The sequence below is a fragment of the Protopterus annectens genome, chromosome 14.part0 (genome assembly GCF_019279795.1).
Source record: "Protopterus annectens isolate FY-2018-M chromosome 14.part0, PAN1.0, whole genome shotgun sequence".
NCBI classification, from domain to species: Eukaryota; Metazoa; Chordata; order Ceratodontiformes; family Protopteridae; genus Protopterus; species Protopterus annectens.
The window spans coordinates 499,619,684-499,633,678 of record NC_056748.1 but is presented as its reverse complement, the minus strand read 5'-3'; the positions used below and the strand labels follow the sequence as shown (position 1 = coordinate 499,633,678).

At 44.6% G+C, this 13,995-nt stretch overlaps 1 protein-coding gene across 1 annotated transcript in view; it reads left to right on the top strand.

Annotated features, from left to right (window-relative positions):
- OGA (O-GlcNAcase) overlaps positions 1-8,967 on the top strand; it is a gene marked incomplete at its 5' end in the record, with an annotated part of 1,599,409 nt that extends 1,590,442 nt beyond the window's left edge. The window contains 1 exon segment of the mRNA XM_044056260.1: positions 6,270-8,967. Coding sequence (XP_043912195.1) covers positions 6,270-6,406 — 137 coding nt within the window.
- Between the last annotated feature and the right edge of the window lie 5,028 nt (positions 8,968-13,995).

Below are 13,995 nucleotides of genomic sequence, written 5' to 3'. Positions count from 1 at the left end.
GTATTGGCTGCCAGAAAAATACAATAATGTAAGAAAAGAGCATCTTAAGGAGCACACTAGGAGAAAAAGACAAAATGGATGCAAGCGCTTAATTAAAATTCTTTTGTATGAAACTAGTCACTTAAAACCATTTTGTCTGTGTAAAAATGTGTTAAAATCCACTGCTGCACAACAGTACCAAGAGCATGCGAGGAATAGTTGGTGTGCTTTCTTTTCTCAGTGATGGAAATAAATGTTAAACTTAATTTTTTGCATGTTTCTGTCATTGATGTCCTTCAAGAATGCAACTGCAGTCCTGACATATGGGTTGTCCTGCCTCAGGCAGCCCTTCGGTCGGCCGGATTCCAAAGTCTGGGTCCGGTGTCGGCTGATGTCGCCTCCTCCCCGACGTCAGAGCGGCTGGGGTATAAAGGCATCAGCCGACGCTATCTTCAGTCTTTCTTGCCGCGCGGTGCCCGAAGCAGAAGCAGTTCGCAAGTGCCGGTCGGTCAGCTCATGTGTTTTCAGTTACCGAAGTCATCTAAAAAGCTAAGTACCCTGTTGGGGAACATTTTTTCTTGCCTCAGCCGATGTCAGAACAAATTGAGAAAGTTAATAATTGTTTGTCTTGTGGTAAACAAATACCTCATAAGGACTTCCATTCCTACTACCTCCCTTGCCTGGGCCCAGACCACGACGTCTTGGCCTGTGCTACCTGTGCCTGCTTTAATAAGCGCACTCTCAGGCGCCGGGCAGAATTTGCCGTAAACTTTTTTGGCGAATCCTTCACTTACAACATGCCGTCAGAACAACCGACAGCACAAACTACCAAGAAACGTAAGGACTGGGACCGGCATCTTCGGCCCGGGACTTCCACCGACTCTACTCCTAAGCCCTCCGCGAGTGCTTCGGTCCCTTCGGAAGTGATTATTCAACCGCTCCAGGCTGACGACACCGCATTATCATGCTCCTCTGTCTCGGAGGCTACACCGGTACCGGTTGTAGAATTTCCTACAGAAACCGAAGTTCTTGAACTACCCGACACCATTCTGGTGGACAAGGTTACCCCTGCACGTGGGGCAGCTAGGCCTCCTGTATCCATGTCCATCAAGGCCTTCGCACGTGCTAAGGCCGCCAGCCAGGCCAAGGCCCATCCTAAGCCTACCTCTCAGGCTCCCTCTTCTGATAGACAGATCATGTCTCTTGCTGCAGACCTAATCTCTCTTATCAGGGGGTCTCAGCCCCATCCAGACAGAGGTTCTCAGCCACCTGCAGAAAAAAGGCCTAGAACTGAGCAGGCAGACAACCTCTCTTCAGATGAAGCCTCTGGGGATTCAGAGCATTCTGATACCCATGAATAATCCTTACAAGCCTATGAGGACTCTGATGCTGAGGATTCTATTCCCTCTGCCTCTCCTCCAGAGGATTTTTCTTTCGGTAAAGTACTCCACTCCATGAGGGAACATTTTAAGTGGCAGGGTCAGGAATTCTCTGACTCTAGGAAAAGGGTCCGTACCTTCCTCAAGTTACCCCAGCACAGACCTTTGGCTATCCCTCCAGGTTTGGATGTCCTGGATGATGTATTTTCAGACTCCAGTGCTTCACCTGATTCTCTTCCTCCTGCTCCTGTCAAGCCTGACAGATATTACAGGGTCCCTGACACTCACAAGCATTTCTTTAAGGCCCAATCTGTGGATCTAGAAACTATTTCACAGGGCCCCAAAGGAGTGGCTTCTCCCTTGGCCAAAAATCCACTACCAGCTGACAGGGAAGCAAGGTCCCTGGAGAGATGGGGTAAGAAAGTTTATACCTCTACCACCCTTGCCATGAGGTCACTTAACTGCCTTTTTCATATGTTTAAGTACCAGGATTTTTTACTGGAAGATTTGCAGAAAAAGCTAGCCTCTCCTGAGCCTATAGATAGAAAGGCATTGCAGGATTTGGTTCATAATTCTCAGCAGGTTAGTAACCATTTTCTTCAGTGTGGTTATGATGCATTGGAGGCTTCATGTAGGGCAGCCATGACAGGGGCTGTTATCCATAGACATGCTTGGTTGAAAGAGCAGCCTCTCCCGGATCATGTTACAGTAAAGCTCCTGGACGCACCTCTGGGTAAACAGAAGCTTTTTGGTGCTAATGCTCAGGATGTGTTGAAGTCTATTGAGGGGAAGGCAAAATCAGTACAGACAGTAAAAGATTTCCTCCAGGTTCAGCCACCTAGATTCAGCAGAAATTGGCCTTGAAAGAATTGGTCCTTTCCAGACTCAGACAAGTTTCAAAGGGGAAAGAACAGGCGTGCACGAGGTAGAGGGCAATACCGAGGCTTCTACAGGGGACGCCAGTGGCAACCTCAAAAGCAAAGAAGTGGCACAGGTACTTCACATGCACCACAGGGACAATCACAATGACTTACCTACCACTCCGCCTACCAAGGCTCAAAGAGAAGCACCTTTAGGCGGAAAATTATCTCTATTCTCAACAAACTGGCACATTATAACAAAGGACAAATGGATTCTGGATATAATACACAGAGGCTACAGATTCCACTTCCATACTTTACCAACAGGACAAGGCATGCCAATCCTGCCACAAAATCAAAGGGCAGAGGCACTCAGAGAAGTCTCAAAGCTGTTAAAAATAAAGGCAATAGAGAAGGTTCCTCCTCAGGAACAAGGCCAGGGATTTCATTCAAGACTGTTCCTTGTTCCAAGAAAAGAAAAGCAATGGAGGCTCATTTTGGACTTGTCCGTTCTAAATACATTCCTCATAGTGCCAAAATTCAAGATGCTGACATTACAGCAACTTCTTCCCATGCTGGGCAAGGGGTTTTGGCTGGTTACTCTGGACCTCAAGGAGGCATACCTGCATGTCCCTATCAGACACAGTTGCAGAAGATACCTCAGATTTCTTGCAGGAACAGAGCACTATCAATTCTCAGCATTGCCGTTTGGCTTATCTACTGCGCCCAGAGTATTCACGAAATGCCTGGCATCAGTAGTGGCACATTGCAGACTCCAGGGGATTCAAATATACCCTTACCTGGACGACTGCCTCATACAAGCAGACAGCAAACAAACCTTGATAAAACACTTGGATTATGTCATTCAATTGCTACAGGCTTTGGGATACACAGTCAACATTCAAAAATCAAGACTACTGCCATCCCAAGAGATTATTTTTCTAGGAGCAAAGCTGAACACACAGCTACAAATGGCCTTCCTTACAGAGGAAAAACAAGAGCATTTAACAGATTACTTCAAAAGCCTAGCAAAACTAACCCACCTGACCGCAAGGAAAACCCTGCAGGCCTTGGGGTTCATGGCATCTTGCATTCTTCTAATACCTCTGGCAAGACTTCACATGAGAAAACTGCAATGGTACCTAAAAAGCTTGTGGTCTCAACACAGCCACAACCTGGAAGACATAATACCACTCATACCATGCCTGCAAAGGGAATTTTTGTGGTGGGCTCAAGCAAGTCACGTAAACGAAGGTATGCCTTTCAACAAACCTCCAACAAGTGAAACTATTACAACAGACGCCTCAGACCATGGATGGGGGGGCGCACATGGACGGCAGATGCATTCAAGGGCAATGGACTCCCATGGGAATGCATCAGCACATAAATCAAAAAGAGATGTTGGCAGTGATACATGCAATAGAAGCCTTTGGAAAATCTCTTCAGCAAGGTCATCTGCTAATAAGGACAGACAACACCACTGTCATGTGGTACATAAACAAACAAGGGGGCACTCATTCCTATCCCCTCTGCAGACTAACAATGACTCTTTGGGAAAAGTCCCTGAATCTGAACATCTACTTGCAATCCCAGTTTGTTCCGGGCAAGGACAATGTTCTGGCAGACAGGTTGAGCAGAAATTTCTTGGAGCCACACGAATGGATGTTACACCCACGCATATTCTCACAAATAACATCTGCATGGGGAAGACCAGACATAGACCTCTTTGCATCTCATCTCAATCATCATCTGGAAAGGTTTTGCACAAGGATACACCATCCTCTAGCCTGGAGAACGGATGCTCTTTCCTTCAGCTGGAATGCACTAACAATTTATGCATTCCCTCCTCTACCTTTACTCACCAAGGTGTTACTGAAAATCAAGGCAGAACAACCGAGAGGAATCTTAATAGCTCCAGACTGGCCAAGGCAACACTGGTATCCACTGCTACTGAGCATAACGCACTCCAAACCATGGCCCTTGCCTCAATGGCCTCAGCTCCTGACTCAACACAATTACAAGACAGTTCATCAGAACCTACAAACCTTAAAGTTGGCAGCTTGGAGAATTCCATGACTGGAACCCATGACTCCCTTTCCAAAACAGTTCGGGACATTTTGCTGGAGGCACGCAGACCTTCCACCAGAAAAACCTATTCGGCAAAATGGAAGAGATTCATCATCTGGAATGCCAACAAGGGACAGGATGCATCACTGATGAACATACCTAAGATATTAGAATACTTGGCAGAAATGTTTCACAGTGGCCTCTCATATTCTTCCATCAAAATCCACGCTTCAGCTATCTCTGCACATTACAACTGTGATCCACCTGTGTTTTCGCATCCCTTGCTAAGACAGTTTCTGAGGGGTATAAAGAATATCAAACCTCCAAGGAAACAACCAATTCCTGCATGGGACCTCAATTACGTCTTGGAAAAATTAACTCTTCCTCCTTTTGAACCAGCAGCATATTCAGAAATGCAATTTCTCTCTTGGAAAATGGTTTTCCTGTTGGCAGTCACCTCAGCAAGAAGAGTCTCGGAGATACAGGCCCTCATGGCAGTTCCTCCCTTTCTCATCTTTCATCAGGACAGAGTTTCCCTTAGAACCAATCCTTCCTTCATGCCTAAGGTGATATCCAGAGTGTCACTAAACCAAGCAATTCACCTGCCTACTTTCTTTCCTAACCCTCAAAACTTAGGGGAAAAGCTGTTGCATACTTTAGACATTCACAGACAACTACGCTACTACTTGGACAGAACAAAGTCTACCAGGAAGTCTGACCAACTGTTTGTAGCCTATGCTGCTGGGACACAAGGAAAGGTAGTCACCAAACAAACTATCTCAAAATGGATTGGACACTGCTTCAGATTCTGTTACTCCTCCCATGGAAAGAGTGTGCCAGCTAATATTAGACCACACTCCACCAGAGCTATGGCCACATCCATAGCCTTTCTTAGAGGAGTGGCCACAAAAGATATTCTAGAGGCTGCTACATAGAGCTCCTTGCATACATTTACCAAACACTACAACCTGCCATTATACTCCAGATCCCGAGCAGGCTTTGCTTCGGCAGTCCTGCAGGGCCTTCTACCTACACCATCCCTTGCTTAGTCCTACCACCCCCAGCTTGGCTATGGTATTCAACCCATATGTCAGGACTGCAGTTGCATTCTTGAAGGACATAGTACAGTTTTGTACCTACCATAAATGTAGATGTCCGATAGATATGCAACTGCAGTCAGGTTTTCCCTCCCTCCCACCCCTCTGTTTTTTCCCTTGGGTCCATTCCCCCCCTTTCCTATAAGCTGGGGTTATCTGTTATGGTGTATCTGTTTATTACTGTTGTGCATGTCTGAATTTTTTGTTTATCCATTCAAAAATTTAGCCTTCCTTGGAGGGCACCTGGCATCTGGGGCAAGAAACACTGAAGAAGATGGCGTTGGCTGATGCCTTTATATCCCAGCCGCTCTGACGTCAAAGTGCAACACATGAAAATTGTACTGTATTTCTTCGATTTTTTTTTTTGCTGGTTGCTTGAGAATGACGGTTGTTTGAGTTCCGGTTAACAGAGTTTACTGTAAATCTATATCTTTTTGTTAATTTAGATTCCTGTTGTAGCCTCCCGCATTTCCAGTTTTCTGCAACAGACAATGTCTCTCATCCATTGCAAGCAGCTCCCTCCTGTGCCTCTTCTAATTGTTGTCATGTTACCTTAGCTAAAGTAAGATTTTTTTGAACAAGCATGTCTGTTAACATTATGAAATGTAGTGAGTTAGAAACAATAGACACATTTTCACAGTATTTTCTACTCCAAAATGCTAAACCGCATTTTTTATTGTTTATTAACAGCAGGCCATTTTGTTTGTGTTTGGAGCCATCACAGTTCCTTTTAAAGTTTAATTGAAATGGACATAAGTTTGGCATCTTCTCTCCTAGCATGACATTTTTTACAACTGTAACTTAAATTTGAGAGTTTTCTTTCTTTTTACTTTCTACAGAATCTTCTTTAAAACTAACTTCTTGAACTTTATTTTCTCTTACTACAGGATCTCGTGGGGCATTTTGCAAAGTGAGACCAACTGATAAAAGAAGTTTGGAGTTTTACAGTAAACTCGGTTGTTTTGAAATTGCTAAAATGGATGGCTTCAGCAAAGATGTTATTATTCTTGGAAGGTGCCTTTGACAGTGCTGGAAGTTATCGAACTGTTAAGGAATAAAGGTTTTACAGCAGATGAGCTGGTCATAGTTCTTCCCGTTACATAGACTTAGCTGAGCCAACTACATGTCAGTTTTAACTGTTGCAGTAGCAGGTGCATGTCTTAATACCTGCCAACTCATTATAAGGAGAGTTCCTAATTCATTGGTAGGTGGGCAGTTAATGGAGACCACGCATAAGAAATGATGTCCTGTCACAGCAGTGAGCTGTACATTACAGAAGTGCTGTATACATAGAATGCCTTTTAATTAACTGCAGTGGTTGCAAACTATGGCTGAAGTCTGAGTGTCCAGCATTTGCATTTTATAAAATCTAACATTCATAATGTAAAGTAGACCTGTAAAATTTTATAAACATGAATAATAGACTGAATATTCAGGATTAGCTAGTAAAAGTGGTCTCCATTTGTACCTCATAAAAGAGGTATATGCTAAATTCACTACTGTATAAGGAAGCAACACTGAATTCTGGAACTGATTTCTGAATTGGTGCTGCCTTATTTGGAAACTTGCAAACAGTGTTGGTTCAGCAGACTGATTCAACTGTGATTGGTTCAAACCATATCTGATTTTACCAGAACAGTAACTAATGGTCACTAGTTGAGGCCAGTGTCTGCCGCGCCATGATAAATCAGTGTGCAAACCATTGACAATCTAGGTGTAATGAGAGGGTTTTTTGTAAGTAATCTGTCAGTGCCAGTGTGCTCATGCATGTACTCTGTATGCAGTGGAAGAGCAACTTTATGGAGTTTACCCACTTAAATAAGTTGAGTAAACTGAGTGACGAAAGCTGGGTAGAAGTTTCTTGTTTGTCCATTATTCCTCTCAGAACTGTCAGTCATTTGGCAACCCTGGCCACATTCCCCATTTGGCACCTCCACCCTTTACAGACCGGCAAAACTTACTAGTTAGATGCATAGTACCCCCTTGCTAAATTGTAGCAGAGCTGCTGTGTAAATACAGCTCTGCTAGTTCTATCAAGCATTCACTCTCTTGTTTTTTTAAGCAGCCATGAATGTTTTCAAGGACCGATCAACACCTCTTCTAAAATGTTGAACTCACCCTTTAAGTACTTATGCCTGAGCAGTCCTCTTCTCCCCACTGATCTTGAGTGTTTAGAGCTTTTTGCCATTGAAACAGTGTATGCAAATAAGATGAACCACAAGAGAATTGCCATCATTTGTATGAGCTTGAAAAAGTGATGAAGACTTATTGCTTGTAAGTAATTATTTTGCTGTCTGTGGATTGAAACTGGGGTGAGCTTTCATGTTCTAGTATCTCTTGCTTTACTGTGTGTGGACGTGCACATGCTGAAAGTTCAGACTACTTAGCAAGTTTGTAGATGTATTTGTAGAACTGGCTTTTTATCAGAACTGTGGATCTCGGTGTATTAGTAAGGGCATCAGCACTTATGTCTGAAAGATTGTGGATTGTAGTCTGCTCAGTGGAAGTGGTCTGTTTTCATACTTGGCAGTAGTGTTATATTTTTAATTTGCGTTCTTTACCTGCACTACTGTGTGAGCCCTCCAGTTTTCTTCTACCTGTACCTGTTCCATTCCCTTTCTTGCTGGCATGTAGGTGTGCTACCCTGGGATTTCTCCAAATCCACACAATCTCCTCTTCAGCTGATTGGGAGTCATTGAGTAGAGTGCCATTGGTGTTGGTGCTGTCTGACCAGTTCTGTCTTACTGAGTTTATTTTTAATCTAGCATTTTTTTTAATTAGTGAAGCATATGGTGTGCATTAACATCTTAGTGCTTGGCTGTCTGGTTTAGGTTCTGACTGTGGTATCTTCTGTACAGAGTTTTCATGTCTACCCTGTTGTTTCTGTGTGTTTATTTCCAAGTGCTCAGGTGTCTTTCTTCATCCCATTGAGCTGGCAGGCCTTCAAGTTGCCTTTAAGTGTGTGTCCATGTCAGTCCTGCAGTTGATTGGTGTTGCAGCAGATGACATAATGAGTTCAGAAATTGTTCTCTGCTTTGCACCCATTAGTAGCCAGTGGCCTTTGATCCTGGAAATAGTAGCTTAAGTAGAGCACTGTTTTGACTCTAAAATATGAAGTGCTTTCATTCCATTCCTTTTCTCGTGAAATGGCTGGTAATCACAGTCCTTTCCCCATCCACTTAAAGCAAGTGTTTTGTTATTCTTGGTGTATCTTGTCCTCCTTTTTCACTACTACTTTTTGCAAGCAAGTACAAGTGCTGCTTTGTGCTGTTAGCTGCTTTGAAGTTTTAGTTTTGGGTGTGTGACAAGATTTCCAGCCAGACTATGCTGTCTCAAAACTAATAGTGATATTATTCATCTGCTTCCCCTTTGTACTAGCAGCTTGGTGTGTGTGGCACTTAGTTGTGCTGCTGTTTAAATTTCCAGCTCCATATCTGTGCTTAAAGTTAGAGGAGAAAAAAGAAAAAGACAGTGCAATCTGAACAGTGACTGAAGCAGGGGAAAACCCATTGATGATCTTCGTGTTTCACTGTTGCAGTCATCACACTTGAGTTACCTGCCTGCAGATAGCCCTCAGTCTGCCCGAATACCATAGTGTTGGGATGCCTGTGTCAGATGCTGTCACCTTTTCCATGATGTCAGGTCATCAGGGGTATAAAACATGCAGCCGACGCCATTACATCAGTGTTTCTTGCCACGAAGGAGCCCGAAGCACAAACAGTTCACAAGTGCTGGTTGGCCGCTACCTGAATTTTTCGTTTTTTGAGTTTCAGACCTGAAGTCTTCTAAAAGCTAATTACCCTGTTTTGGGTTCTTTTTTTCTTGCTCTAACCGGTCAGAAAAAAATAACAATTGTCTTGCCTGTGGAAAGCAAATATCTTGCAGAGATTTTCCTTCTTACTGTGTCAACTGTTTAGGCCCAGACCACGATGTCCCTAGCTGTCGGTTTTGTGCCTTGTTTAATGCCAGAACCATTCGTCATCGAGCTATTTTTGTAGCTAAATTCTTTCACTCTCATTCTCCATATTCCGAAATTGCTTTGGTAAGCCATCCGACTACCGATCTTCTGAAAAAGCGCAAAGACAGAGACAGACTGCATAGGTCAAAAACTGCCGACAAAGCTTCCATTAAGCTTGTCGCCAGTCTGCTGGTACTTAGTGAAACACCTTTGCAGCCCCTGTTGCCTGCTTCTACAGATTCACAGGCCTCTGCAGAGACCCATTCGGAGTCTGGTATGCCACAAGATGCTTCTTTGACTATGGAACCTGCGGATGTCTCTACCTTGGATGGGTCTGGAGCTGCTGTGCAGGCACCGGCTTTTCAGGGTGTATTCCGACCCACCAATATTCATATTAAACAGACAACTTCATTTCCTACTAAAACTACTGGGTTTCTCAGGCCCAGAGTTTGCACTACTACTAGAAAACCGACGTCCAAAGCGCATGTTCATCCTCCCATGCCACAAAAATAAATGCTTAGAATGGCTGAAGACCTTATTACCCTAATTAGGGGAAGCCAGCCTTCCCCTGCCAAAAGACAGAGAATTGAATTTCCTTCTGATTCTACAGACCAGGAGTCTGATGACTCTGACCCTTCTGATTACTAGGACATATCCTTATCTACCCATGAGGATTCAGATGCAGAGGAATCCATTCCCTCTGCCTTCCCTCCAGAGGATTTCTCTTTTGGTGAAACCTTGCATAACTTGAGAGCTTTTCTGCTGGGAATGCCAGGACTACCCTCAGTCCAAAAAGAGACTCGGGGAATTTTTAGATTTGCTTCAGGACAGGCCTCTAGCTATACCCCCTGTCCTGGATATTGTAGACTGTCTTCTTGGAGTTCAGTTTTACTCCTGACACCTTACCACCAACTCCTAGAAAACCTGACCCGGTACTACAGGATACCTGATTTTCATAAATTTCTCTTTTAAGACTCCTACTGCGGATCCAGAGACCATTTCTCCGGGATCTAAAGGCATTAAGGCTACTACAGCCAAAAACCCTACCCCTTCAGACAGGGATTCTAGAGCTTTAGACAGATGGGGGTAAGAAGGTATATACCTCTGCAACTCTTGCCAGTTTCACATGTTGAAGTACCAGCAACATATTATCGAACTAATTAAACAAAAAATGGTGTTGCTTCCAGATTGTGCAGAAAATAAAGATTTACAAGAGTTGATGCATTCTGCAAACCAAGTTAGTAAACATACTTTGCATTGTGGGTTTGATGCCTTAGAAGCATCTTGCAGGGCTGCAATCACTGGGTCTGTACTGAGAAGGCATGCTTGGCTAAAAAAACAAGTCTTGCCTGACCATGTCAAAGCAAAATTACTAGATGCTCCATTAAATCAGGAGCATTTTTTGGCACGAAAGCAGGAGAAGTTCTTAAAGATGGAAGAAAAAGCTAAATCTATGCAAATAGTCAAAGATGTCTTACAGGTGCAGCCACCTAGATTCAGTAGGCATTGGCCTTCAAAAAACTGGTCCTTTCTAGTCCCTCTCAGGCCTTCTCAGTCCAAACCCAGGGGAAACAGACCACCTAGACTACAGTTTCAGGGTATGCAAAGATCTAAACAGTGGAGTGTTTCCACCTCAAAACCAGGGAGTGGTAAGCCACCCCCCTATGGAAAAAGTTCACAATGACTTTCCAATTATCCTTCCCAGCCATGCCCAAGTACTTGCGCCCCTAGGGGGAAAACTTGCCCTTCATGCAAAAAACTGGATGTCCATTACTCAGGACTGATGGGTTCTAAACATTGTATCCCAAGGATACAGATTCTGCTTCCACTCGCCCATCACCAAGCGGGTTGCCAGACCTTCCTCCAAACCAGTGGGCAGAGGCTCAGAAGCAAGTACTTTCCCTTCTCCATATCAGGGCTATCCAACCTGTTCCAGTAGAACAAACGGGACAGGGCTTCTACTCCAGACACTTCCTGGTGCCCGGAGGCGCCTTATCCTGGATCTGTCAATTCTCAACACCTTTCTGGTGGTCCCAAAATTCAAAAATGCTTACACTGCAACAGCTTCTTTCTCTGCTAGCCAAGGATGCCTGATTAGTCACCCTAGACTTAAAAGAAGCTTATCTGCACATCCTCATAAGGGAGTCTTGCAAGAAATATCTACATTTCAGGACAGGATCTATGCACCATCAGTTCTCTGCACTTCCCTTTGGCTTTTCTACTGTGCCCAGAATATTCACAAAATGCCTGGCTCCAGCCATTGCATACTACAGGCAGAGAAATATTCAAATATACCCATACTTGGACGATTGCCTGATTCAGGCGGACAGTCAGGAATTGCTACTTTAGCACCTGGCATTTATAAAAAGACTTCCAACTTCAATGGGATACGCCATCAACGAAAAGAAATCACAACTGGTGCCCAGCAGGTTTGAACACAACTTCCCAGATGGCATTTCTCACTCCAGAAAAGCAGGTCCACCTGACAACTATTTCAAACTAATGGCCAACAAAACCCAGCTATCTGCAAAGAAAATACTGCAAGCCCTAGGGTTCCTGGCCTCATGCATTCTGCTAATTCCATATGCAAGACTGCATATGAGGAAACTTCAGTAGTACTTTGTATCTGGTGCCAACATTCTCAGGACCTAGAAACAATGATTCCTATCATACCTTGTCTAAGGGCAGAGTTCCTTTGGTGGACAGAACCATGCAACCACAACGAGGGACTTGCTTTCACTCACCACTCACCGCCCAAACCCTGACAACAGACACATCAGAGCTCACATGGCAGGCAAATGCATTCAAGGCAAATGGAGCCTAGAACAGATTCTCCTACATATCAATCAAAAAGAGATGCTGGCTGTACAGAATGCTCTGACAGTCTTCAAATACCTTATCCTTCCAGGACAGCTCCCGATAAAGACAGACACCACCCTGCCATGGTACATAAGCAGGGTGGGACTCATTCTTACCCACTCTGCAGGTTAGCCATGGCTCTGTGGAACACAGCTGTGATCATCCAGGTGCATCTACAAGCTCAGTTCCTGCCGAGCAAGCAAAATTCACTGGCAGATGACTTAAGCAGAAATCTACTGGACCCTCACAAGGGGAAACTGGAACCCACTTCATTCAAACTTCTAACCCAGAGGTGGGGAACTCCAGAGGTGGACCTTTTTGCCTTCCCCCAAAACCACCAGTTGCAAAAATTTTGCACCAGGAACCCTCACAACAGAGCCCGGAAGGTGGACGCCCTATCCTTTACATGGGAAAACCTCTCAATTTATGCCTTTCCTCCTGTGCCCCTCCTCTCAAAAGTACTACTCAAGATCAAACAGGGCAGGCCAAGGGCAATTCTTATTGCAACAGACTGGCCACGCCAGCACTGGTATCCATTCCTATGCAGTCTGACAGCAGTGCCACCCTGGCACCTACATCAGACACCTTCCCTGCTGTCTCAGCAGGAAGGACATATTTTGCATCCACAGCTGTGAACCCTAAACCTTGCAGCCTGGCTTATACCATGAATACACCACCATCATCCCTCAGCAAACAGGTGCTGGACAACATCCTTGAGGCCAGAAGGCCTAGTACTAGGAAATCCTATGCTGAAAAGTGGAAAAGATTTTGTTCTTGGAGTCATTCTCAAGGAAAGGACACAGCTGGGCCCAACTTCTCAAATCCTTGATTACCTAGCAGAGCTGCTCCACAGAGGGCCTATCCTTCTCATCCATTACGATTCATGCCTCTGCCGTCTCAGCTCATTATAATACTGAGCCTCCTCTCATCAAGCAGTTTCTGAGGGGAGCTAACAATTTAAGGCACCCTAGGAGAGCTCCCACCCCGGCCTGGGACCTTAACTTTTTACTGAAAAAGCTCACACTTCCACCTTTTGAACATGCTGCTTCAGCAGAGTTCAAATTCCTCTCTCGGAAAACAGCCTTACTTCTAGCTATTCAGCAAGAAGAGTGTGTGAGTTACAGACACTAATGGAGGTGGAGCCCTTCATTATTTTCCATGCTGATATGGTTTCTCTCGGGACTTAACCCTTCCTTTATGCCCAAAGTGGTATCCAGTGTGGCTTTAAACCAATCCATCCATTTGCCAACCTTTTTCCCTAATCAGAGGGGAAAGGATCCTGCACTCCTTGGACATGCACAGACAGCTCAGGTTCTACCTTGACAGGACTAAGCCTTTCAGAAAATCTGACCAGCTACTAGTCAGCTTTGCTACAGGGGCAGAGGAAGGCCATTTCGAAGCAAACCATTTCTGCTACAAGCACCATGGAAAACCTACCCCTCTGGGGATCAGAACTCATTCCACTCAAGCTACTTCAACTTGTACAGCATTTCTCAGGGGGTCCTCACCATGGACATCCTGAAAGCTGCAACCTGGAGTTCTGTACACATCTTCACCAAGCAATTACCACTTACCTACTTTTTCTAAATCCAAAGCGGATTTACTACAGCAGTCTTACAAGGCCTGCTAGCCAGCCTCAACACTTCTTGACTGCCTCCACCCTTCCTCAGCTTTGGGAATCAACCCAAGTGTGATGACTGCAACAGTGAAACATGAAGAACATAGTACAGTTGTGTACACTTACCATAAATGTAGATGTTCAAGTGTATTCACGGTTGCAGTCCTGGTTTCCCTCC